Source organism: Myripristis murdjan, chromosome 1 (assembly GCF_902150065.1).
Source record: "Myripristis murdjan chromosome 1, fMyrMur1.1, whole genome shotgun sequence".
In the NCBI taxonomy this organism is placed as follows: Eukaryota; Metazoa; Chordata; class Actinopteri; order Holocentriformes; family Holocentridae; genus Myripristis; species Myripristis murdjan.
In genome coordinates, this window is record NC_043980.1 from 26,337,468 (window position 1) to 26,363,655 (window position 26,188).

The following is a 26,188-nucleotide window of genomic DNA, read 5'->3' on the forward strand; positions in this document are numbered from 1 at the left end:
AAAAACAAATCGTAACCGTAAAGCCATTTGTTGTCGTATCGAGAGCAGTCGCAATTTCCTTTCCTACTGAGAGGAGGTTGCCACTCCGTAGATTTATTCAAGTTACGTTTGGCAACACTAATTTTCTGGAGAACAATGGCCGACGACGAGAAGTTACCGCCGGGCTGGGAGAAACGAATGAGCCGCAATTCAGGTAGCGGAGGAGAGGCCGTGAGGTTGTGCTAGCTAGCCAAATGACAATAACTAGTTTAGCTTAGTGGCTAGCAAGCCCAGCATCGTGGTTGACTCTCAGAGAGAGGGGCAGCTGGAGCTCTGTGTTTAATGAAGTCAGCCTGGAGGTGACACACGGGTTTGTATGTGTATGTATGCATGTATGTGTGTGTGTTTTCCTGGAGGTGGTGTGTGTCGCTGTAACGTTTCCTGACTCATGTCAGACCTGGCTCGTGCAAGCTTTGCCTCCACTGGGCCAGTGCATGACGTCATCCTGCCGCACGGCTTGACGTGGGATAAGGGCAAGAACCGAGGAGCTTAGCCATGTTTTACACAGCTATGTAGTGTAGAAGAAAAGCCAAAAAGCCGTTTAGACCATTTGACAGTGTTATTATTCACTTATAGCCTGGATGATTCCTCCATCACTCTCATTCCTGCATGGCTTATCCCTGTGGACTCTAACTATAATAGCTGTGCCTCCCCCTGTGTCCCCTCTCAGGCAAGGTGTACTACTTCAACCACATAACCAACGCCAGCCAGTGGGAGCGTCCCGTTGGAGACGGCCGTGGAGAGCCTGAGAAGGTGTATTTCTCTGCCATGTGTACGTTTATATTGATTGTAGGATTTTTGCCGGTGATAAGCATGTCTTCTTTTTTCTCTGGTGCGTCTCAGGTGCGCTGCTCTCACCTCCTGGTGAAACACAATCAGTCACGTCGTCCGTCTTCTTGGAGAGAAGAAAACATAACGCGCACTAAAGACCAGGCGTTGGATCTCATTCAGAGTACGTTGTGAGTTAGTAAGTCATTGAGGGTTTATGTGCATACAATTTTTGATGTGTTCTTTAATTTCTGCTCTCCCTCTCTCTCTCTCTGTGTGTGTGTGTGTGTGTGTGTGTGTGTGTGTGTGCGCACATGCAGAGTACATAGAACAGATCAAGTCTGGAGAGGAGGAGTTTGAGACTCTGGCTTCTCAGTTCAGCGACTGCAGCTCTGCTAGGAATGGTGGAGACCTGGGACTGTTTGGCAGAGGTGCATATTCATGTGCACAAACTATCACGTGCACATTACCACGTTTTACTCCATGCACTCACAAGCACACGAGAGTACTGCACACAAGTCACTCAAATTTTCGCCAACGACCTGACCCTGACATTAGCCCCAACGAGGGCAAATTTGACCTGTTTCACACATCAGCCTGTCAAGTTGGCAGAAATTTTCATTTTGATTTCAGATTTGATTTTAAATCTGATATCAGCTGATACCGATGATGTGCTGATATTATCCTGCGTCCCGTATAAAATGTGAGTTGCATTTGATTATGTGCTTCCATAAGGAGTAGCTGCTGTACTGGCTGTTATCAATACCTGTGCAGTTTCACCAATACACTGTGTGACAAGTGCTAAATCTACAGGACCATCATTTCACTAGTGCCTTTCATCAGTCTAATGATAAATACATAACATGCAGGATGAAATGAAGATCCAACTGAAGTTGCTTACATTGTCTGTACAGGTTAATATCTCTACTTTTTGAAATAGGTATCTCAAATGCTGCCAAGAGCAACAACAGGCAAAATTTGATTTGCCTTGTAGGCTTTACCTGTTTATTTCCCCAGTGCCTAAATATCTCCTGTCCTCGTCCCAGAATTTGTTTCTTATAATTTCTCAAGTCCTGGTTGAATTTCTTCCTCATTAATGTAGAAACCTGCCAGTTTCTAAACAATGTAGATGCTCCTTCACTTACTGTGCTAAACTTTTGTTGTAGCCCAGTTAAGCAAAATTTTGGTAGCAGATCATATACTGTTCATACAGTTCTTCCTGACTGGAGTGAGGCACAGCGCCCCCTGCAGCCTTTCCTCATTTTAATGACCTAATGATTACCTCCATCCCCATAGTGAAAGCTTTTTGCCCAGATGTGTCAGTTAAAGGTAGAATTCATCCAGATATGAAAATCTTACCATTATCTGTTCACCCTTATGTCACTTCAAACAGGGACGCAGATTATATGTCAATGTAACACATACAGTTAGTTGTCACAGCTTCATAGCAGCCTTCTCACATGTTTCACACTTATTCTGTGTTGCAGTAGCAAATAGATACTGGCTTTAAGTGCTTTTGGAAATCATGGTTGTAAGCTTGGTAGAGCTTGACAATCCAGTGTAGCAGTAAACTCAGTTTTACACAATACCTAAGAAGGCAAACTGTGACAAGCTTCCTCTGTAACTTTTAGATTAACACCAATACAAAAACATTTAGCCAGTAGACTAAAATTAGAATCAGTTAGAATATATGCAAACATTCTCCTTTTCATTCTCCTATTCCAGTACAAAGTGCCAATGTGCCACTTGGTGAAACATTTGTTGTAGCAAGAAACTGCTTTGTTTTGGGGTTGATTTTGGTGTTTCTGACTTAAAAGCACTTGAATGCAAGATTAGTTTTGTTATGACCATAAAACCCAGATAAACAAGCTGACAGTGAGAACATGTGGATAGCAAAACTTTTCCACCCTGTCACTGCTGGACAAAATCCAGCTTCTTGTGATAAAATTTCTCACAAAAAAACTAAGCTCATCTGAGCCTTTAGCTGTAGAAAGTGCTTCAGTCTGCCTGAAAACCCAAGCGGAGAACTTTCTCTATAGCAGCCAGTTTCCATCCACTTTGTGGCTACTTCCCCTTACCATTTAGTGTAAAAAAAAAACCAGTGGCTGTGTTAAAAAAAAAAACTCAGAAGAAAAAAGTCAGAAGGCAGCGTAAGATCACCATATCAAGCTGGCAGAGTGGGTTACCAGCTTTTCTTCTCATATTTAGAGCAGTAAAATATGAAAGGACATTGTGTCCCAGGCTACATATTGCAAGAGAGCTTTATTTCTCCCAAATCACACACACAGTAAATTCTCAATCACCCTTGCAGTATAGACTCATGCTTTTAACATACCTTTAACATACATCATTTCCCTCAGTTTGTCACTTTCCGCCTCCAACACCAATCTTTCATGCTGATGAGCTGCTAACCTTGACACAGCATCAAGCCTTGAGGCTGCCATATCTGGCCTTGATGAAGCAGGTGGTGAATTAAGACAGGCTGCAATAAAATGAGGCAATCCTGATGTTCAACCAGGCCTTGCCTACCATGTTGAGCTTTACCGTTTTTGTTTGTTAGTTGTCTGCCAACTAAATGTCTCAAGCACCCCCAAAAGGGTCTTTTCCTACAAACCCAGGGATCTAGACACAGGTCACAGACATGCACACTGATAATGAATATTACATCCTGTTAATTATTTTAAAGTGTGAAAATCTCATATGCATGTCCGAGCTAACATGTTTGTGTGCATTTTGCAGGTCAAATGCAGAAACCTTTCGAGGACGCCTCTTTTGCCCTCAAAGTGGGAGACATGAGTGGTCCAGTTTTCACCGACTCTGGAGTGCATATCATCCTTCGTACCGGATGAAGAGAATATCTCTTTCCCTCTCCCTCTCTCTCTCACTCTCTCTCAGTACTACAGTTTCTTTTAACAATACACACCAACAAGTAAACAGAGCTTCTAGCCTACATAACATAGTTTAAGTGGGATCATCTTCCAAGCTTCTCCCGTACCTTTGCCTTTGTATATGTACGAAAAATGTCTTTAAGACCTTCTTTGAACTTTGGGGAATATTACAGATTGTTTCTATATGATGACCTCAAACTTTTTTTTTGTTTTTTTTTTTTTTGTTAACCATGGCAACGCCGTTGTATAAAAAGTGAGAGTGCCTGTGACCCGATAAAAGTGACTGTCACCCTTTCAGAGAACAGTTTCACGTGATGCGGGATCACAAGATGAGTGGAATATGAGAGTGTGTGTGCAAGTGCTAGTATTTTTTATTTTGTATGTGCATGTCTTCAGAAGCACCTCTGACATTTAGCTCCCCCAACCCCTTTTTCCATTATATCTACTGTATGTGTGCCAAAGCTGTTCCTCTATTTGTGTTTCTTTTCTTTTCTTTTTTTTTGAAAAGAGATACATCAGAACAGTATGCATACAAAGAGAAAACCTATATTCTGACTTTTCAACATTTCAGCTTTTGAATGTTTGTCCCCATAACTTGCGGATGCTCAGTTTGAAGTATGCAGTTGTAGAAAAACAGAAATATTGGTTTTCACTCTCCACTTTGAGACGTACTTAAGTACATGGCACTGTTTATGGTTGCTTTGCTGTTATAATCAGTTCCCCAGCTTTTACAAGCCTCAACATTCAAGCAAACCGTTATAGAAAATGTGTGATTTGGACTGTAACTGATGAAAAAAAAAAAAAAAAAAAACACCATATAAGAGCTGTTCCTCTTCCATCATTAAAAAATCTCTTGTTTTGTAAGTGTCTGCTTTTACTTAATTCCTCTTTTTTATGAATCATTGTTCCTTGCTTCAACACATTGATCATAAAGCACATTTCATTACATTGGGCCAGACCTCAGTGTATGCTTGTGAGAGATGAGGGGAGACTCATGGTTTTGCTTAGGCACTAATGTGAGCTAGTAGAGATCAGATTGATCAGTGAGTTTTGATGTGTGCGTGTGTCATTCTCAAGCCTTGAGAGCCCTAATGCTGAGAGGTCCTCCAGTGGTTGGCAGTATGAACTTAAGGTGCACTGGAAGGACATAAAAGGAAATAATACCTATCTATGAATTAGATGGATATAAATTGCATGTCAAAGGCTTAAAGAATAGACAAGCAGGTAAATGAAGGACAGCGCAAGAGAGCTGTGTAATAAAGTTAATAAAAAATGAAGTAAAGGATGACTGTTGCTTTAATTTTGGTGGCACTAGACCTGATTTCTTATTTTCTGTTAATATCTCTCTCCTGACTCAGAGTTAACCCATGGACACATGAATGTTTTGCACTTCAAAAAAAAAAAAAAAAAAAAAAAAGCATGCAACCTTCCCAAGAAAGAGTAAATAAACCTTTCATATGAACATTTTGTGTTTCAGTGGTACCTATAGCCACTCCTGTTATGTATAACTTGATCAGTTTCATAATGTAAAATAGCTCTATTAATGTCTAGTTTGAGGTGTTGCAATAATTATGGTGACATGTCTATTCAGTACTCTTTGTATTCATTGTTATATAAAGGATGCATGGTTTTGACAGTCATATATACCCTTAATTTCTGATTATGGGAAATGCAAAGGTCTACAACAAGACAAACATGGAGAGTGCCCAAAGATCTCAACCACTGATTTTTATTAAAACTATGATAAAAATCTATGATAAAGTATTTTATAGATCAGTGATTTCAACCTATATTCAAAAAAAGTCCTAAGTTGGAGGATAGAAAAGTATGTGCACTGTTATTTCTTATTAATGCCATGTGTAAGATTTGATCCTTTAACCACACATATTCAAAATGAACATTTTCTGGAAAATAAGTCATGTAGACTCAACCAATAACTTCCAGTATGACTGTAATTCAAGCTGAATTAATTGAATTAATAGTATGTGAGCCATTACTATGGTTAGTTATCACTGTATGCTATTGTACTCTTATGAATGATCTATAACATTAATCTACATAATTATAAATAGGCTTATGAATTACTTTCATAGTTAATATAACATTTGTAAATTATTACTCATTAACTTTTAATTAGGCTCAGGGTCTGGTAGGAGGACCTGCCAAGAACCATCACATGGTTTCTGGTTCCAGCACCAATACACTCACTGATCTGGGACCATCACCGCTGACAAGCTGTCTCCAAAGTGAGAAATGCACTCAGGGTGGACACACTCCACTCAGTTTTCTTTACTTTAACCATCAGCTCTACTCTTTCATTAAGTGCAATGAACCAGTAAAATCTGCATTAAAGCCCATTTGGTCGACTATAAATTAAATCACAGCCTGTATGTTTTCCTTCAACAAATTATATTTAATATTGCTCAGCATATTATGTTATAGCATATCTGTGTCTGTGTCAACTATTTTCAGAATTATGTCACTGTCAGTCAAAACTAAGAAAAAAAATCATAATGGGTTCTTGCAAATAAAGACTGTTAATTGAACTGTGAAGTCATTATTCTGTTAGGGGCCAAGACACCAGACATTTGCGGGATGCCCCAAACCACATGAGCTTATGGCTGTGTCTTGGGGCGCCCCCGGCTTTCTAACGCCCCTGGCTGACACAGTGGAGTGTAAATGTGAAAGCACTGTGTGAGCTAATGAGGAGCACACAGCCTTTCATGTCTGCATGTCCCCTGCGGTAAAGGTTTGCTGCGCACCGTTTAAATGCCGTGCGTAAAAAAATAACCCCCGCCGCGGCTACCGGATTCCTTAGTCTCATCTTTGGAAATGCCTCTCTCTCTCTCTCTCTCTCTCTCTCTCTCTCTCTCTCTCTCATTACAGGACACACACGTGTGTCTAATTTAGGTGACCGTGGCGCTGTACCCCTGTCAACGCTGCGATTTCCGTTAGGAGGAAATGATGGAGAAGGAAAGTTTCTGACGCCGCTCAGTTTGGGATGTGTCCGGGGCAGCGGCGGCGGCGGAGATCACTCTGCGTGTTTGCCTGTTCTGTTCTCACCATTACGCACGGATAACTCTCTGAAAATCTGTATGGATTTTAAATCATCAGGGGCTCCGACTCTGAAATGTCTCAGGATTGGAAATGCAGCTCCACGCCTGTCTGTTGCTCTTTATTATCACAACAGGTATGAAAATCTGCGGGTCACTGGGACTCTGTTCTGTTATTAGACAGATTCCTAAAAGGTTTTCTTTGGCTGTTCACATTTACTTGGTTGGAATAGATTATATAGCTCATGCGCTCCTATGTGTAACATTTTTATATTATGAGTTGTGGTTGTGCTGTTTTATTTTCTGTTTTAGGCAGATGAGGAAATAGCCTCTAACATATGACATTTGTGGTTTGCCTCTACCTATTATCCATATTCAATCCTTGCAACATCTAGCAGTGAAGGAGCTAAGCCAAATTGAGTAACTTTTATGCTGAGGTCTTTGGTTTGTACTGTAACATCACACTCACAATTTTAGCCTAGGTAATACACTCTTTTACCAATTTGTGCTTTTATTTCCCTCTCCCTCCAGGTAAAGTATTGGCCTTGTTGGAGCCCCAGTGTGGTGGATCTGTCCACTTGGACCAGGAGTCTACTGGTCACATCAGTCTCACTTTACCAACAGGCACTGCCAACACCGCCAGGCCGAGCCCCATAAACAACCAGACTGAAACAAGCCTGCAGGTCACAGTTTGCACTTGGACGATAGATATTCCACTGGGTCAAACGGTACATTTAGAGTTAGCATGGCTGGAGAGTGGTTCAAACCTATCGGTGCGCTGTGTTTGGGATCAGGAGGAGCAGGTTCTGGAGACTGGTGGCACTGCTCTGCTCTCCAGCTGTGACGAAAACAAAGCTGCCCTTACATGGAGAGGAGCGGGACACTCTTCAAATAAGATTCAGCTGTCCTATCATGGTGAGAAACTATTTGGGCTATTAGCTGTTTACCAGTTAAGTTACCCAATTACCCATATTCAGTTATTGAGTCAGTAAGGCCCACTTAACGCCGTTTATCACCCTTATCACGAGGGGCTGATCTAATACGTGCAATGATATTTGGGTCTGATGGACTTAGTTGGGCTAGATCCCCTAGAGGGGTTCCTGTAGTGTTTATGGCCTACCTTATGTGTGATGTTGGTGTCACTGTGAATACACAAGAGGTTCAGCTTTTGTTTACAGCACAAGAAGATTGTTATGGTACACTTTTTTTTGCACTGGGTGGAACTGTGGAATGGCTGAACAATTGTTCCAACCTTACTATGGGCTGTAAATCTGTCAGTAGGAAAATTCTTATCACATTCATTGTGGTGTGTGTGTGTATGTGTGGGACAGAGAGAGAGGGAGAGAGAGAGGGAGAGATGTTAGGTTGTTGTGGTTTCCACTCTCGCCTAACTCTGTCTCTCTCTGTCTCTCTGTTTGTTCCTGGTTATCCAGTCCAGGAAGCTGAGAGGAATTCCTCAGAGCACCCCAGCAGCCTCGGTCCACACCAAGGCCGCTCCACTGCCATACCTTGGTCTCAGACAGGAACCAGCTTCACAAGCAAGGCTCCCATTGCACCTCAGCAAGGTCAGGAGGCAGTACAAGGGACAGAAGAGGGCATAGGTCACCCCTATGTATGGCAGGGGTGGAGTTCTGGGCCTCAGACCAGGTCTGCTCCCTCCCTACAGGACCAGGGGGAGCGGAGCAGCCCCACTCCCCTGCCAAGTCTCACCATGGCTGGGACAGCAGATAGGGAAACACCCCCTCTTCCTCAGGAAGAAGCAGACAATGGAGCGGATGTGTCTGGGGTCGCTCACATCACTGAGGGTCACATGGCTGCCAAAGAGAGCACACACCCCTATTTTCAAACACAACATACAATGACTATGGACACGCTGTCTAACCCATCACAAACACTGAGCAAAGAAACATACTCTCACATGCCACACACATTACAGAGAGACACACTTGCTCAAACCCAGAAGACACTGACAGATGCAGCAGACAGTCACTCTAACACAGTGCTTGGCACAAACATGGATAAAAATCCAGTAATTCACACATCTAAATACACAGACGGACATACAGCTACACACACACTGCAAATTGACTCCACTGGATCCAGCACCAGTGCCCTGCCTCTAACCCCTTCTCCCAAAATGTCCTACCTGAGGTTTTGGGCAACTGGTACCACCATAATCCCACATGAGTCTCCTGGAGAGAAACAGGCCCCAGCCTGGAGGAGCCAACGAAGCACTGACAGACTTCACTCCAGCTTGGTCACCTCAGACCCCTTAAAGTCGCCCAGCAACCCCCAGTGGAACAGCTCTACCAGTATTGTAACCGCTGCGTCACCACCGTCTTCACATGGCAGGACTAATCAATCATCTCCCACTCACAGAACGGAGCTGGACACTTTTGTTGGAACAGCTGCATCATCATATCCATTCACAGGACGGACTGTCACATTTGCATCTGCTGCATCGGACAGTACCAGTCACATTGCTGCCTTTGGTTCCTCTGATAGATTTGAAAGCTCAAAGATGCTTCACACTCCGCCTCCCAGCCTCAGTCCTGCTGCCACACACAGCCAAACAAACTCTCCGCAAGACCAGCACACAGGCAGTGACACACACTTTCTGCCTTCTTACACATCATCCCCACACACACAAACAAGTAGCAATGAGACACACACAGCACCAAAAAATACACACACAGCAACAGATTTCATTACTACCTATACAACCTCAAACCCTTTTATCCCTAATGAGTCCCCTATCTCCTCCTCTGAAAATAGCTCCGACATCGCCAACTGGACTTCAGGTTACTCAGGCTCTCCTTCTACACCCACAGCACAGGACTCAACTGCCATGGAAACCACTTATAATAACTTGACAGGCAATGAGTCTTTGCAAGGTGAAGGGACTGACACCAAAACTTACACACCGCTTCCCACTCACTCAGTGTCTCGCGATGTCTCGCATACACATGCACCCCTACTAACCAGCTCGCCAACTCATGTTCCCTTTTTGCCATTCACGGCTACACCTGGTGGTGCATCCACACCCTCATCTATACCCAAATACATGTCGCAAACAGAGACTACCTTGCCTACTGGTTTACACACCACTCACACACCCTTGCCTTTGACCCCTTCTACCACTGAATCCCCGACACACACACCCCTCGCCGACCACAAAGCCATACCTACATCCTTACAAACGCCAACACTCAAATCTTCATCTACACCTCAAACATATTCCCCGGTGCCTTTGACCTTGTCACCAGATATGTCCCCTACATTTAAACAGTCACGTGACTATATTACTACCACACACACCACCCTGCCCTCACACACAAAAGCTGCAAACACAGAATCTGAACATGGAGGAGAAAAAGGGAACGAGCACTTCATCGTATCTGCAGCCCCTTCGCAGCAGTCTTATGGTGGCCCGACCTCAACCACACACTCTCCTACAGCCAGATCACCACAGCAACCCCCATCGTGGACTGAGCCATATCCCAGCCGGGAGAGCCATCTGGGGCACACAACACCCGTCTCCGTCCCTCCACCCACCTGGAGATCCAGAACTACTCTGAAGCCCAAGTTTTACATCGTTGCAGATCAACCTGCAACCATCAGAGGTACTGTGTTATGTGTGTGTATGTGTCCTTATAATTAGAGTATCCAGGTTGCAGGCATTCAGTAATGGCATCATTTGCATCTTCTGTCCAGTGGAGTCCATTGAACTACTGCTGCAGATCATTGTAGAAGAGTCCAACTCTGCTGTCACTGCTGGCCTGGAGGAAGACACCACTGCCTGGGTGAGATAAGATACAAACACACAAGAACCAGTAAACACACTTTTTAAGTTTAAAACTATTGTCAAGCAGCTGATACAATGTTGTCAATCCTCTTTTTTATTTTTTTAAGTTGGAGCCGTACCTATTGAGGGCCCCAGGGTTCAGCAGACTGCAGGGAGTCTGGAGCAGGTGTGGTGGGATAGACAGATGGAGAAAAGAAGTATTTGGTTGCTTGTAGAGAATAATAATGGGAGAGATGTACAGAAAATAACAAAGTAGTCTTGTGGTGTTGTTCCAGTGGTGTTGCAGTGCAGAGTGTGGTGGAGTTCAGAACCAGGGGTGCCCTGGACTGGCTGGGGGTTGCAGGACCTGCATCACTGCTGGAGCGAACAGGACTGGCTCAGGCTGTTCGCGAGGGGAGGCGTTTCCGGTCGTCTAGAATCACCAACATCACGGTGGGAGGTAAGCCTGGAGTCAGCAGGTTTGCTGCCTACAGAGGCCTCACTATGATGTCAATGTAGAGAGAAATCAGTCTGGAGTGCCAGCTGATTGAGGCTGCAGTGATCGAGCAGACTGCATGGTTGCAGTGGCTAACATTTACATGAAGAATTTCATTCTTAACTTGTTTATTCAAGTAACCCAGTTTTTGGTTGACACACATTATAACTTGGTTAGAATAATTTGATTAAGGTCATAATTCCATTATGAGAAACTTGGTTAAGTGTTTTGGCTCACTCATTAATTGTGTTTCTGTGGCAAGTCATCATCTTACTCTGTTGGAAACAGAAATGCTGTTTGGATCTCACTGTCAACAACAGTTCAGTGGAAGGTTCAAGTACAGTAAAAATACATGGTTGCAGGATACGGACAAAATGAAATATTATGATATCTTTGACCAAATATATATATATATATATATATATATATATATATATATATATGTCTGTGTGTGTGTGTGTGTGTATGTATATATCTATATATACAGTATATGTATATATAAATATGTGTGTATCTATCTATCTATCTATCTATCTATCTATCTATCTATCTATCTATCTATCTATCTATCTATCTCTGTCTATCTATATATAGATAGATAGATATAGATATAGATATATCTATCTATCTATCTATCTATCTATCTCTATATATATATATAGAGATAGATAGATAGATAGATATACATATATACATGTATATATACATATATACACTATATTACCAAAAGTATTCGCTCACCCATTCAAATGATCAGAATCAGGTGTCCTAATCACTTGGCCTGGCCACAGGTGTATAAAATCAAGCACTCAGGCATGCAGACTGGGAAACAAGACATTTGTGAAAGAATGGGCCACCTGTGCAACAAATCCAGTCGTGAAATTTCCTCGCTCCTAAATATTCCACAGTCAACTGTCAGCTCTATTATAACAAAATGGAAGCGTTTGGGAACAACAGCAACTCAGCCACGAAGTGGTAGGCCACGTAAAGTGACGGAGAGGGGTCAGCGGATGCTGAAGCGCATAGTGCAAAGAGGTTGCCGACTTTCTGCACAGTCAATTGCTACAGAGCTACAAACTTCATGTGACCTTCAGATTAGCCCAAGTACAGTACGCAGAGAGCTTCATGGAATGGGTTTCCATGGCCGAGCAGCTGCAGCCAAGCCACACATCACCAAGTGCAATGCAAAGCGTCGGATGCAATGGTGTAAAGCACGCCGCCACTGGCCTCTAGAGCAGTGGAGACGCGTTCTCTGGAGTGATGATTCACGCTTTTCCATCTGGCAATCTGATGGACGAGTCTGGGTTTGGAGGTTGCCAGGAGAACGGTACATTTCAGACTGCATTGTGCCGACTGTGAAATTTGGTGGAGGAGGAATTATGGTGTGGGGTTGTTTTTCAGGAGCTGGGCTTGGCCCCTTAGTTCCAGTGAAAGGAACTTTGAATGCTTCAGGATACCAAAACATTTTGGACAATTCCATGCTCCCAACCTTGTGGGAACAGTTTGGAGCGGGCCCCTTCCTCTTCCAACATGACTGTGCACCAGTGCACAAAGCAAGGTCCATAAAGACATGGATGACAGAGTCTGGTGTGGATGAACTTGACTGGCCTGCACAGAGTCCTGACCTGAACCCGATAGAACACCTTTGGGATGAATTAGAGCGGAGACTGAGAGCCAGGCCTTCTCGACCAACATCAGTGTGTGACCTCACCAATGCGCTTTTGGAAGAATGGTCAAAAATTCCTATAAACACTCTCCTCAACCTTGTGGACAGTCTTCCTAGAAGAGTTGAAGCTGTAATAGCTGCAAAAGGTGGACCGACATCATATTGAACTCTATGGGTTAGGAATGGGATGGCACTTCAGTTCATAGTATGAGTAAAGGCAGGTGAGCGAATACTTTTGGTAATATAGTGTAGATATAGATAGATAGATAGATATAGATATATATAATATTGGTCTTACCACCCTAAAAAATATACATGTTATTGTTTTACATACATATGCATGCCTACACACTCACAAGTCTCCTCTCCAGGTCTACAGGGCGGTGTGTGTGACTGGTTGCTTCAGTGTCCAGCAGGTTATGAGTGTGTGTCCCAGCCCAGCTCGACAAACCACAGCTGCTCCTCTGTCTGCCACTCTGACTACTGCCACCACCACGGCATCTGCACGCACCACCCAGACCAGCTTCCAGTGTGCCGGTAACAAAACACACACACACACACACACATTATGTCCACCTGTCCAAGAAATATTTGTGTATGTTAGTGTGTGTTTTGTGTGAATCAGCTGCCTTGTAGGAGATGACTTCTGGTACATGGGCCAGAGGTGTGACATGAAGATGACACGAGCCCGGCTGGTGGGTGCATGTCTCGCCATCTTACTCATCATGGTGACAGTAATCGCCATTCTGGCACTTGTGGCGGTACGACGCTACCGAGCCATGCTGATCCAAGCCAAAGTGGACCAGACTCGGAGCAGGTAGGCCTTACAGCCGCCCGCTCACCGCCTGCAGTGCAAACAGTGGTGCACACTGAATGTATACTGGTACATTCATAGGGTTTCATGTTAAGAGGGCACACACACACACATCGGTTCACACAGCGACTGAAAGTGACCAAATTCTGATTTTTTTTCCCCCTCAGATCTGATCTTCTTGCCTTGACTGTTCACATTGATCTTTATATGTGACCCGTATCGCTCACACAACCCACAAAAAAGGCTTTTGAATTAACATGATTTGGACTGATTAATTTGAATTATATGGTAATAACACTTTAAGAGATGTTCAAGGGAGATCAGGTTGGTATGGAAAATGGAGAGAGAAAGAAATAGAGAATGTAAACTACACATAATTGTAGTTAAAGCAATCTCCACTAGGTGTCATAGTCTGGCTGCTGAACTGCATAAACGTAAACTCATATGGAAACTATGCAGGAGGCACTATGAGTAGGCACAAAGTTAAGTGGTGAGACATTAGTCTTAAAGTTTCACTGGAAAGGATTTTTATGTACAAATACATCTCTCCTGTTTCATTAGAAAAGCGGGGCTGCAACAAAGAAGAGCATCTTTCCTGATTCAGCCTTTTCGAGCCTAAATAAAATTCAGTTGTCACATATGGACACTGGCAAAACATCACTTCAGAACTTGGTTTAATTTAATTTAATTTAGGATACAAAATGTTCTAAACAGCAGTAAGCAAAACCTTTTCCCCCTTTGGTCTTGATGTCTTTTCTTACAGAGCAGACACAGACAGGCTTGGTAAACATAAGTGCAGTTCACATTGTATATATTTAGTTAATACTTAATTATGAACTAATTGATAGAAGTTCAAACAGTTACCACTCACTACCATTTGGAACTGCCATTGCACAAAGTTGCCAAGTGGAGCTTTAAGTTTAGGGAAGGAGACAATTAAAGTATGAGAATTATAATTCTCTATTTTTAACTTAAAGGGATAGATGTTTTGGGAAAAAAAAGGATATTTTACTGAGCCCCTAGCTGTTTTGTAGTACAGTTGTATCTTATCTCTCATTGTTACTTAAGACTGGATTCTGGTTGGATGCTCCAAATGCTAACCTTTCCCCCCATCAAACATCCTTAAATATAACTGCCTTAATCTGCTCAAAGAAGGTTTAACATCACTTTATAAGTGTGAGAGTGTGAAACTAAAATACACATCCAATAACGGAGTGTGTACAGACAATCATTTTTGCTCAAATTACTGTTTATAATGGCTAATGATGTATTTTTCCTGTTATCCACATCCAGAAAGATCCAGTAACTTCTGCTCTTTAACTTTTCAACTAAAAAGCCTCAAAAAAGTGTGGTTAGCTCCTTCTTTTCCCCCACTCCCTTCTGTCACACACATTTCACATAGGAGCATCTCTGACCCACCTGCCAGCCACCACTGTAACTAAGGACCAGCACAGAGAGCTGAGACTGCACAAGAAAATAGTTCTACTGAATTTTTTTTACACCACTTTAGGTTGTAAAAAATCTGCTGCACATCATTGGACTCAAACTTTGTTTATTCAACAATGTGAGTGGATTAAAGTGGTAAATTTTGAAGATTGTTCGCCAAGGGGAAGTCCACCTCAATGGCAGCCCAACCTCAACAGTCAGCATTTGCATGCAGGAACAATGAGAGGAAGATAACTCCACTACTGTGCCACATCACAGCTAGGGGGGAAGTGAAATAATACATTTTTTTTTCAAAGTGGGTGAACCATCCTTTTACATCCTTTTTATAAAGTATTCTCTCTATTTTCTCTTCATTCTCTGTATTTTATAAATGTTAATTATTGAGCTTCTCATGATGAATTTTTCAGAAATGCATGCACAGTGTTCTGTAAATAAGTTCATAGACATTTAGAGCAAAATCAGAGCCAACACAGGTGTGTGTGTGTGTGTGTGTGTGTGTGTGTGTGTGTGTGTGTGTGTGTGTGCGTGTAGCTATCGCAGGTTCAACCATTTCGATGAGCTGTCAGGTCGGTTCTGGCTGCGTTCATTGGCAGGATCAGCAGACTCGTTGGATAACCCGGCCTTCACGCGCTCAGATGAGTTACTACACCTGCGGGCACTTGACCGCCCTTGCTGTTACCACGACGACACACTGTCGCTGGCTTCGACATGCCCCAGCCACGGCACACGCATCAATACAGTCTACCCTCACAGGTACACACACACATCCAATGTCAGCAGATATGCTGTCAATATAAAATTGTGACTTGTTAACAGGTTGGGCAGTCATGCAATTTTTTTGATTAGTGAATTATTTGATCATTGATTTGAAATGTATTGCCATATTATCTCTTAAGATCTGCATTATCTGAGGTTTGTATTTCTGAAAAACCTGTCCTTACTGGAGCTATTTTCAGTTTGTAATTTGCATATTTAAAAACACAGATACAGCAGTTATTTTAGCATTCAACAGAAAAATTGGATGACATGCGAGAAGTGGAATCATTAAATAAATGCTTACTGCACAATAATGATCAGGCGCTCAGTGCCTTGTCATCACCAACCCTCAAGTATTGACGACATATCAGGATAAAGGGATGTCACAATATTCTGATAGTTGATGCCAATTGCAGTAAAATTTCATGACTCTCAATGCCTGATGCAATATCACAGCAAAACCACAAGTCCCATTCAGCACACACTACTTCATTTGAAGCCTTTGTGTAATCATTAATGCTGTGAGTAAACAGGAGTTTCATATATTTCAATAGGTTAAGCATGTAGGTTACATTAGAATAAGAGCACTGAGTTATAAGAGTGACACTGTGCTGTAGAGGCGTCCCAGTGGCTCACCTGTTAACAATGTGTACCACATATCAACACGTGTCACTATACTAAATACTAAAAACACAAGTATTGGTATCATTGTTTAAATTTTGGTATTGTCTTGGCACCTATGCATGAATTCTTGTTACTTCTCAAGTTCATACTATAAAACAGCTAATCACTGGAAGAAAACAAAGGCTAAAATGCACCAACTTCAGTGTTGTGTGCAGACGGCCGCAGATTTGGAATGAGCTCGATGCTACATTAAAAATGTCACATCCTGTCTCCACCTTTAAGAAAAAAATTAAAACACCAACTCCTGTCTATATATGATTGATTACACGTTTGTGTGAAGAGTATTGTTTATAGATGAGTTGGTTGGTACTCCGATATTATTCTTCTTTTTTTTTCTTTCTTTTTGGGATTGTCTGTTGTGTGTCTGTCTGTACTTTATTACAACCATGGATATTGACCAGTATCCTGTTTGTCACTGCTATGATTATGCGAAATTGGGCCCCCTCCTAAAAGCTTTAAATAGCTTCCTTGGGGTGACCCCTTTCACACATCAGGCTGTTGTGTGTACTACTAATACATCATATCCATAATGCTATTGAGATGGAAGAGGAATATGTGAGCGTCTCAAGGTTTTTCTTTGAAATGTCATATAAGTGAAGTGTTGCATTGTTTTATCATTGACCTTGATGCCTGTCTGTACGCTATGCAACAAATGGTAAAAACTTAAATAAAAGCTTGTGTGTGTGAAGAAAAAAAATTACATAGCCTATAATGTACATGATCCCAGAAAGTGTATACTGGATATATATGCATCCATACAATCCCCATGAGGTCCTCACAAATGCCTTTGCTCCATCTATTCCCTGTAGCTCCCAGTACGGCTGGCGGGGCAGCGAGATGAGCATGGGGGACTGTGTGTTGGACTCGGGCAAGGCCAGCGATCTGTCTGTCTGTAGCTGGCCTGTGGAGCCCATCCAGTGGACACCCTTCCCTCTTCTACAGCAACTGGCTTCGCACAGGACACCTACCGTGAGTCTATGTGTGTGTGGGTGTGTGTTTAAGAGACACTTCAAGAAAAATTACCTGTTTGTCTTGATTATGTGTTTTTCCTTTATGTAATCAGGTGAGGGCATCCAGGCCGCGGTCGTACTGTGAAGGCATGGAGCTGGTAGACCTGGGGAAGAGCTGGACTGCATAACACACACACACACACACACACACACACACACACACACACAGAGAGTGAGTGAGTGAGTGAGAAAGAGAGAGAGATAGTGAGAGAGAGAGAGAGAGAGAGAGAGAGAGAGAGAGAGAGAGAGAGAGAGAGAGAGAGAGAGAGAGAGAGAGAACCATATCACGTCTTTTCTGGTTCCTTTTTTGTTTTCTGGTGCTGCAATAATCTTTCCAACAGTTTTGTTCTGGTCATTAAAATTGTGAAAAAGGTTTCTATTGTGTGTATGTTTTTTTTCTCTCCATTTGTATTTCTGGAGGAAACAATCTACTTCTGATATTTACATTCTGATAGGAAGTTCATGGGCTCTGATTGTTTCAAAACAATATAGATGGTTGTGCAACTGAAAGTCTTATTGAATTGGTCCAGATGACATTTCCAGTCATGCTCTACAGCAGTGTTTCTCAATCTGTGGGCATTAAACCTGCCACAAAACTTTAATCTTTCCAGTGCTTGAATGACAACAGTACAAGTGTGCTTTAATTAACCTAAGTCTCAATTAGGGTGAGAATAAATGTATTCTATTTTTGGCTTGAGAGTTCAAACAAATGTAAAAATGTTCCTCAGTAGTGCTTGTGCATATAAACTGAAGCTTTTGTACACTCGCAGATCATTTCTTGGAGAAATAATAGCCTTAAAATATAATTATTTACATTTGAAGGGTCTGTTCCATATCCCCCACCGGCCCACATCCCCACCCTCCTCTGGACACACACACACACACACACACACACACACACACACACAACACACCTCCCTTGACACGGCATATGAAACTCAGCTGGAATGTGATGCCATAAATGACTGGGAACGACCGCCTCAGACTGACATACACAAAAATGTGTACATCGCCTTACAATGCACTCCTATAATTGTTGCTGTCCTGGGAAAATGGAATCATGAAATGAAAGACTGGGGAAAGAAATATAAAATAAGCACATGTGGGAGAAAGAGAGAACGTGTGTGTTTAAGAGAAAGAGGGAGAAGGAGACAGAAAGAGATAAAGGGATGAGTGAGAAACAGACAGAAGCTACCTGGCAGCTTCTTCCATATACGGTCTTAGTCAGAGCTGGGAGCCAGGCCTGGGTTTCTCTGACTATGTGATTGAGCAATGCAGGGAGGGAGTGTGTGTGTGTGTGTGCGCGCGCATGTGTGTGTGTTTCTGTGTATGAGTGTGCATGAGACATGCACGCTTAGGTTTGAATTAACCGAGAGTGTTGTGAAATGGCATGAGAGTAGAGAGGCAACGTTACGAAATCCCTTCAAGGGAGGAGCTGGTGAGTGGCAAGTTACAAGCTTTTCTGTAACTGTTTCCTTTTCTCTCTGCCATCTTCCTCCCTCTGTCTCTCTCCTCCTTATACAGAAATGTAACAAGCTGAAGAGTGACATGCTGAAGCAACACACAGTCTCTCTCTCTGTCTGTCTCACACACACACACATACACACACACACACACCCTTAAAAAGAGAGATTCATTCATTTCCTCAGACTGGTCACATGACCTCAGCAGTACATTCTTCCCCCCATGTGACTCTCTCCGATATCTCCTTATATGGACGTCATCCAAAGGAACTCTTAAAGGGATGGCTGTCCTGCCCTGGGCCTATACTTGGTGCGTGTTTTTTTCTGTGTGTCTGTGTGTGTACGTGCATGCGTGTGTGTTTTTGTATGTGTGCGTGCATGTGCCTGTCTGGGGCAGGATAATGACAGTCTGGACAGCCAATTGCCCCATCAGCCCATTCACTCCCCTCTGCAGTGTCCTAAGATGCTCTCTCACACCATACCTGATGACATAAGGGTGTGTGTTTATCTGTGTGGTCACTTCCTGTGTGTAACCATAAGGCCCTGTGAAACCTACTTCCTGTCACTCTTGGTGAGCTGGCTCCATATATCCTTATTAGGAACGCATACAGCCAGTGGGAATTCCTAGTGTAAGTTTATAGGTTGTCATCCAGTGCCCTTATTGAGCTAAAACAGCACCCTAACCCACCCACTTTATCTCTTATCAAGTTATAACGTGAGCTATGATAAAGCAATTTGGAGTAAGTTATTGCAAAAAATATGCCTCACCTTTACAGGATTTGGTGACACTCCCTGTTTTGTGGGTGACAGTTTGTTTGTATGACTGCATCCTTCAGGTATGCGTGTCTCAACAGGTGTGTGAGCATAATTATACATACATGATAGTGAGTCACACACATCCTTCTGAGTAATGCATCCATACTTTTGTTATGAATATAGATGAATATAGCTGTTGCCAGATGTAGATATGTTTCAGGGATGACACCCATATCTACCCCGGGCGCTGTCTCTGATCACAGTGAGCAAAGTTAAACTGCCCCCTGCACTCCCCTCACACATAAACAGGCAAGTGATGAAGGATAAGAGATTTACAGCCATACCTCAGTGAGCTTGACCACACATATCACTGTCATGTCACTCTGTGTGTGTGTGTGTGTGTGTGTGAGAGAGAGAGAGAGAGAGAGAGAGAGAGAGAGAGAGAGAGAGAGAGAGAGAGAGAGAGAGAGGTATGCAGTGCAGACGTGTCAATGTGTTAACAGGGCTATCAGTGACCCCTGATTATAATCACCCTCCTGGACTGACACTGGAGCTCTTGCATCTGACATGAGAGGGAATAATAAACTATCTAGGCATCAGCTCAACTCATTTCTGCTGCACTCCCTTGTCCAGCAGATAAATGGTATCCAACATGCCCAGCATTTATTATTTGCTGGTCTATGTTCTGCACATAGATGTTTCTTAAATGCATATAGAATAGAATAGTTATCTAAAATAGGTATCTAATGCAGCTCTATGGCTTGTCTTCTATGGTATGAGGGGTTTGTGTCACTATGCCAGCAATCCAAGCAGGCCTTGTAGACCCCTTCACTATGTGGACAATGCCTGGAATTAAAACATCACACCGTAGACTGGATTACATCAGCATTCACACATTAGCTCAATGTCATCAGTACCAAACCAATGAAGAAGCAAAACTGTGTCCTGCTATCCATAAGACTCTTGAGAGTCAGACCACGATTGTGTGCTGTTGGGGTGCAAACAGGACTCCTCTCACAATTGCAGTGATGATTTTGATGTTGACTGTGAAGAGAGGGACGTGTAATAAGTGCAACAATGAACTCTGGGTGACATGAGATCAATAAATTTAATTTTTATATAGGTTACTTTTCATGATGCTTCCCCCTGTCTTGCCAGAGCGCAGACACAAAATCTGAATGCGCCACACCTAGTAGATGCAGCTGGACCAATCAGGCGGCGCTGTGCGGAAAGTTCGCCTTTTATGGAGAGGGGCTGCAGCACGAGCTCCCATAAAATCCTGCAATTTATTGGCTTTCATTGCAGTCGAGTCCAGACGCTTTATCATAGCGGAGTGTCGCTCTCATTCACTTTTCTCCTAAGCCGTTAACCCTCCCTCATACAGGTAAGAGCACTGCACGGATGGTTTATAATGGAAACTTACCAGAGGCTTAAAATGCGTAGCTGCGGTTTACTCTTTCAAACTCGGGCAAGAAGGCTGAAGTTAGCACATTGACTCCTGTTTATCAGTTGACCAGATGGGTTTTAAGCTTCAGCTGGTGATTTAACTTTTGCTCGGTCATGTAGGTTAACCTTAAATCACTTTCTAACTAGGTATTATGCAGCTGTCACAATGTGCGCTTATCTTAATAGTAGGTGTTGCGTGTCTGTGTGTCTGTGCTCGGTTACTTGCAGCGTATAATTATGAACGATTGCCATGTTTTGACAGTATTTTGCTCAGTAACTTCACTGGCTTGTCACCGCTCATCAATCTTAAAGATCAGAGCAAAGCGTGACCCTTTTTTTTTTCGCTCCTGACTGTGTAAACATTGGCGGTGACACCTTCACCTTGTAACGGTGTCTGAGCAGAGTGAATGGCAGCTGACGCTACTGGGGCTTCTCAGGTGTCCCATACGTTGCATAGATTGCAGATTGCACGGCACGGTGACAGGAGTTGCTTAAGTTTCACACTGTAACCGGTCGGCAGTGTTGAGATTGAATGTTGCACGTAAAGCTGTGACATTGTTGCATGTCACGCTTCATTTCTCCGAAGGCCAGTAAGAAGTTGACTTTTCCTCTACATAACCTTGTATGGTCATCGTGAGTTAATGGCACACTCGATCACTGACATGCCAGGGGGGGGGTGGGAAGTTTACACTAATTCCTCAACGCCGGCTTTAGTCATCGGCGCTGTGCGGATGTTTAATTCAGTCATGACTGTCCTGGTTAGGGAGTGGCCCACTGCGTGTGTGATAGTCGTTTGTAGTTAAACGACACATGGGGCGGCTTCCCGGCCGGGCTGCCATCATCTCTAAGCTGGTCTGACTATTGCCTTATATGGCCATGGCGAGACCAGGGAGAAACTGCCTTTGTTTCACAGCTCTGACTTTGGACTGGAACATGCGCCGCTGCGACATCCAGCGTTCACTCTGAGCAATGACAAGCGGTTTAACCAAGTTGATGATGCAGTGCAATGTATGCTTCACAGAATATCAAGTTTTATTTTATTTTTATTTTTTTCCCCAATGCAGAAATGGAAGACGAAATTGCCGCCCTCGTTGTTGACAACGGATCCGGTATGTGCAAAGCTGGCTTTGCAGGAGACGATGCCCCCCGGGCTGTCTTCCCCTCTATTGTTGGACGTCCCAGACATCAGGTACAGTGCTTGTCTTGCCATCACACACTGATATCTCAAATAATAGAATTAGTGCCTAGTTTTGTACACAAGTTTGCTTTAGTGCTTTATTTATCTAATAATAACTGTTTCCCCCTCAGGGTGTCATGGTTGGCATGGGTCAGAAAGACAGCTATGTTGGTGATGAGGCACAGAGCAAGAGAGGTATCCTGACCCTGAAATATCCCATTGAGCACGGTATTGTCACCAACTGGGATGACATGGAGAAGATTTGGCATCACACCTTCTACAATGAGCTGAGAGTCGCCCCTGAGGAGCATCCAGTCCTACTCACAGAAGCCCCCCTCAACCCCAAGGCCAACAGGGAAAAGATGACCCAGGTAACTAGAAGGGACACAATGACAGTTTTCTCTGAGTCGGGACAACTATTCTGCTCACCTGCAGTGCCCAGGAACAGGAAGCTGTAGCTGGTCCAGTGTCTCTGCTGCTCAATCTGTCCCGTTTCCTCCTGCTCCTTCACTCTCCAGGTTTCCTCTGTCCTGAGCTGATCTTTCATCTCTGTGGACTCTTCAGGTTTCTGCCTTTTCTGCGCTTTGATGCATCAGGAATGACTACTGTAGTTGGAGCATGGTCACTGCTGTTTTCAGACTTTGCTTGTATTAGACAGACTACTTCAGTAGCTATTAACTAACTACATCAATGCTGCATGATGCAACAGTTTCATGTGGGAGCTGTTGCACACCAAACTACTGTATGTAGACAGGGTGTTGTAGCTGCTTGGGTTCTTGCATCCTGTGTACTCAAAACTGAACAGGCCAATCTGCTGTGATTTATTGAACTGTACTAACCCACACTAGCCTAGTTAAGGTTACTTAATGTATTGACTTGCTTCACTGGAGTGACTCATCTCCCACATTTGTCCTACAGATCATGTTCGAGACCTTCAACACCCCCGCCATGTATGTGGCCATCCAGGCTGTGCTGTCCCTGTACGCCTCTGGTCGTACCACTGGTATTGTCATGGACTCTGGTGATGGTGTGACCCACACAGTGCCCATCTACGAGGGCTACGCCCTGCCCCACGCCATTCTCAGGTTGGACCTGGCTGGCCGGGACCTCACAGACTACCTCATGAAGATCCTGACCGAGAGGGGCTACAGCTTCACCACCACAGGTTAGCATTCGCATTTACACGAAACATCCATATTTCAGGTTGGAACCTGCGATTATACTAAACAGAACCCATTCTATCTCTTGTCAAACAGCCGAGCGTGAGATTGTGCGTGACATCAAGGAGAAGCTGTGTTATGTTGCACTGGACTTTGAGCAAGAAATGGGCACCGCTGCCTCCTCTTCATCCCTGGAGAAGAGCTACGAGCTGCCTGACGGACAGGTCATCACCATTGGCAATGAGAGGTTCCGTTGCCCCGAGTCTCTCTTCCAGCCCTCTTTCCTTGGTGAGTCCTATCACAGAAAAAATACATGTATTTGCAAATAATTGAAATGTAAACACTATTAAACTTGACACATGACCTTCTGCTCACAGGCATGGAATCTTGTGGCATCCACGAGACGACCTTCAACAGCATCATGAAGTGTGACGTCGACATCCGTAAGGACCTGTATGCCAACACAGTGCTGTCTGGTGGCACCACCATGTACCCCGGCATCGCTGACCGTATGCAGAAGGAAATCACTGCCCTGGCTCCCAGCACCATGAAAATCAAGGTAAAACTCTTCCTCATGTTTCTTCCCTGCAGAAATGTTCTAGAAGTCTCTCAGTCCCTCTACTGCCACTTGGTGGACAAACTGAATTAATGCAGGACAAACTCCCTGTCCCTCACATTGGCTTGTGGCTGTGTTCCATCTAACTTGTATTGACTTAGCCACTACTGTACTTGGCTACAGACTTAAATGCATTATTTATCAGAACAAGTGAAGTATTGATTTTTTTGTGACAAGGCCTTATTTCTCCTTCTCCTTTCAGATCATTGCCCCCCCAGAGAGGAAATACTCTGTATGGATTGGAGGCTCCATCCTGGCTTCTCTGTCCACCTTCCAGCAGATGTGGATCAGCAAGCAGGAGTACGATGAGTCCGGCCCCAGCATTGTCCACAGGAAGTGCTTCTAAAGAGACTGTCTATTCCCACCCATCCCCTGAACACACCGCTACAAACCTAAACGACTCTGGCTCTGCATACATGCCTAGCACACCAACACACTGGTGTGTGCTGAGCTCCCAACACCCCTTCCCATTTTCCCTCATCACTATGGCTATGGTACCATGCCCCCTGATGGGGGAGAAACTCTGCAGGAAGTGATCTCACCAGAGCATCCCAGGCGGTGTGTATGTGTGTGAGGAACATGATGTCCATTGTCGTGTTTGTGTAGGTCATTCCAGATGTCTGTTTGTTCACCACCTTATTTGCCTCTATGAAGGTTTATTCCCTGGTTGGCCCACTGCCCAACAGACCTGTAGTATTGCTTAATATGTAAATTATGTAATCTGAAATTTTTTTTTGTACTTTCAGCCTTAAATGATACTTGGTCCAGTTTGTTTTTGTCATTATGCAAAAGACAAAGCTTTTACCTTGTATAGAGGTATAAAAGGTTTGTGCATGGGGCGCTAAGCCTCTTGTGTACACTGACGAATAAGAATCCAATAAAGCGCACATGTCTGAGACTCCAGTTTCTTTATTCAGATCTCTTCATTTAGGCGGGGAGGGGCGGCAGGTATGATTTTCATTTTTTCAACACACCTGACTCACAGAAATCCAGTATCCTAAATGATGCATATGAGCAGTTTCACCATTTAATTCTTTTAGCAGGGCATGTTTTGCTGTACACAGATTCTCAGCTCAACAGTTGGTGACACAACTTAAGAATAACATTATATTAACAAGATCTCTACATTAGACATTCATTTTCAACTTCATATGTGCCTGCTACCTGGAGCTGGCAGTTCATTTTAGGTTACATCATTTTAAAAGTTGCAGATTGATACTTGATACACAGCTCCAACATAAACTGGATTTCATACCTAGGCCATTCATTTAACAGTAGTGCCATTTATCTAGACAAGCTAACAAAAACCTACCCAATTAGGCTATGTTTTCATATTAAATTATTCTATTGGTAGCCATGTCAGCTGAACTCAGATCAAGAGGAGTCAATCTTCTTAATGCAGAAAGTAACCACAAATAAGGGTTTTGAAAAAAGGAGCTGCAACATTTGGATTTGTAGTGACACAAACAAGTCAGACTGGGTTGCCATTCTCAAACGGAGAACAGAGGGAACATTTTATTTGCAATGCACGTCTCATTAAATAGTCCGACAAGCCAAAATTGAGATAAAAGATTGAATATAGGCCAGGATATACGTACAGAACTCCACCTTCACTTTGAAAATGGCATAAAAAGGTTAATAAGTCACTGTTTGTAGGGTATTGATTTATTCAGTACATTTTAATAAGTATTCACGGTGCAAAGCTGAATATTGAACTCTCTATAGGCTACTTGTTAATAGATATGGTAATATATTAAGAGGTTCCCTGACCCAAGCTGTGTGTTAGTCTGTGTCTCACTGAGGTTTGGTATATTAGGATGGCATTTATTGATCCCCTTGAAAAAATCAGGCCGTTTCCAAGGAAAAAGTAATAGCACTCAGAAGGGAAAGGTATAAAATGATTAGAATATAAGCAAAATGAAAAAGCAATATAAAATTTCAGTAGGAGCAATATGAAAAAAAAAAAAAAAAAAAAAAAAAAAACAGCAGTGTAAAACTTAGTAATGTGCTTACTTGCATAAGACGTTCATTCTTCCTCGACAACTAAAGAGACATACAACTGATATACTATATACAAGTATATTACTATGCAGAAAGTACCTACTGTATTATAAATTAGTGCACACAACAATAATGTGTAGTATAACTATGCTGAACAACATAGGC

At 43.1% G+C, this 26,188-nt stretch overlaps 3 protein-coding genes across 4 annotated transcripts; all 3 read left to right on the top strand.

Moving 5' to 3' along the window:
• The first annotated feature begins 17 nt into the window (after positions 1 to 17).
• On the top strand, positions 18 to 4,554 carry pin1 (peptidylprolyl cis/trans isomerase, NIMA-interacting 1). Its single transcript, XM_030060303.1, has 5 exons — positions 18 to 193; positions 710 to 792; positions 883 to 991; positions 1,128 to 1,238; positions 3,547 to 4,554. Exons 1-5 carry the CDS (start codon positions 136 to 138, stop codon positions 3,654 to 3,656), a joined length of 471 nt encoding a protein of 156 aa, XP_029916163.1. The 5' UTR covers positions 18 to 135; the 3' UTR covers positions 3,657 to 4,554.
• A 2,098-nt stretch (positions 4,555 to 6,652) lies between these two features.
• Positions 6,653 to 17,778, top strand: LOC115368602 (mucin-5AC). 2 transcript variants are annotated; one of them, XM_030064805.1, is made up of 12 exons: positions 6,653 to 6,885; positions 7,280 to 7,431; positions 7,543 to 7,663; positions 8,182 to 10,371; positions 10,463 to 10,551; positions 10,661 to 10,719; positions 10,829 to 10,992; positions 13,066 to 13,231; positions 13,320 to 13,511; positions 15,486 to 15,707; positions 17,204 to 17,363; positions 17,458 to 17,606. In XM_030064805.1, exons 1-12 carry the CDS (start codon positions 6,843 to 6,845, stop codon positions 17,530 to 17,532), a joined length of 3,633 nt encoding a protein of 1,210 aa, XP_029920665.1. In that variant the 5' UTR covers positions 6,653 to 6,842; the 3' UTR covers positions 17,533 to 17,606. The 2 variants fall into 2 exon arrangements, with proteins under 2 accessions (XP_029920665.1, XP_029920657.1); XM_030064797.1 differs by having other exon boundaries at positions 7,280 to 7,663; positions 17,458 to 17,778.
• A 3,092-nt stretch (positions 17,779 to 20,870) lies between these two features.
• actb1 (actin, beta 1) lies at positions 20,871 to 24,925 on the top strand. Its single transcript, XM_030062425.1, has 7 exons — positions 20,871 to 21,007; positions 22,134 to 22,258; positions 22,378 to 22,617; positions 23,165 to 23,411; positions 23,503 to 23,694; positions 23,784 to 23,965; positions 24,225 to 24,925. Exons 2-7 carry the CDS (start codon positions 22,136 to 22,138, stop codon positions 24,366 to 24,368), a joined length of 1,128 nt encoding a protein of 375 aa, XP_029918285.1. The 5' UTR covers positions 20,871 to 21,007; positions 22,134 to 22,135; the 3' UTR covers positions 24,369 to 24,925.
• Positions 24,926 to 26,188: the final 1,263 nt, after the last annotated feature.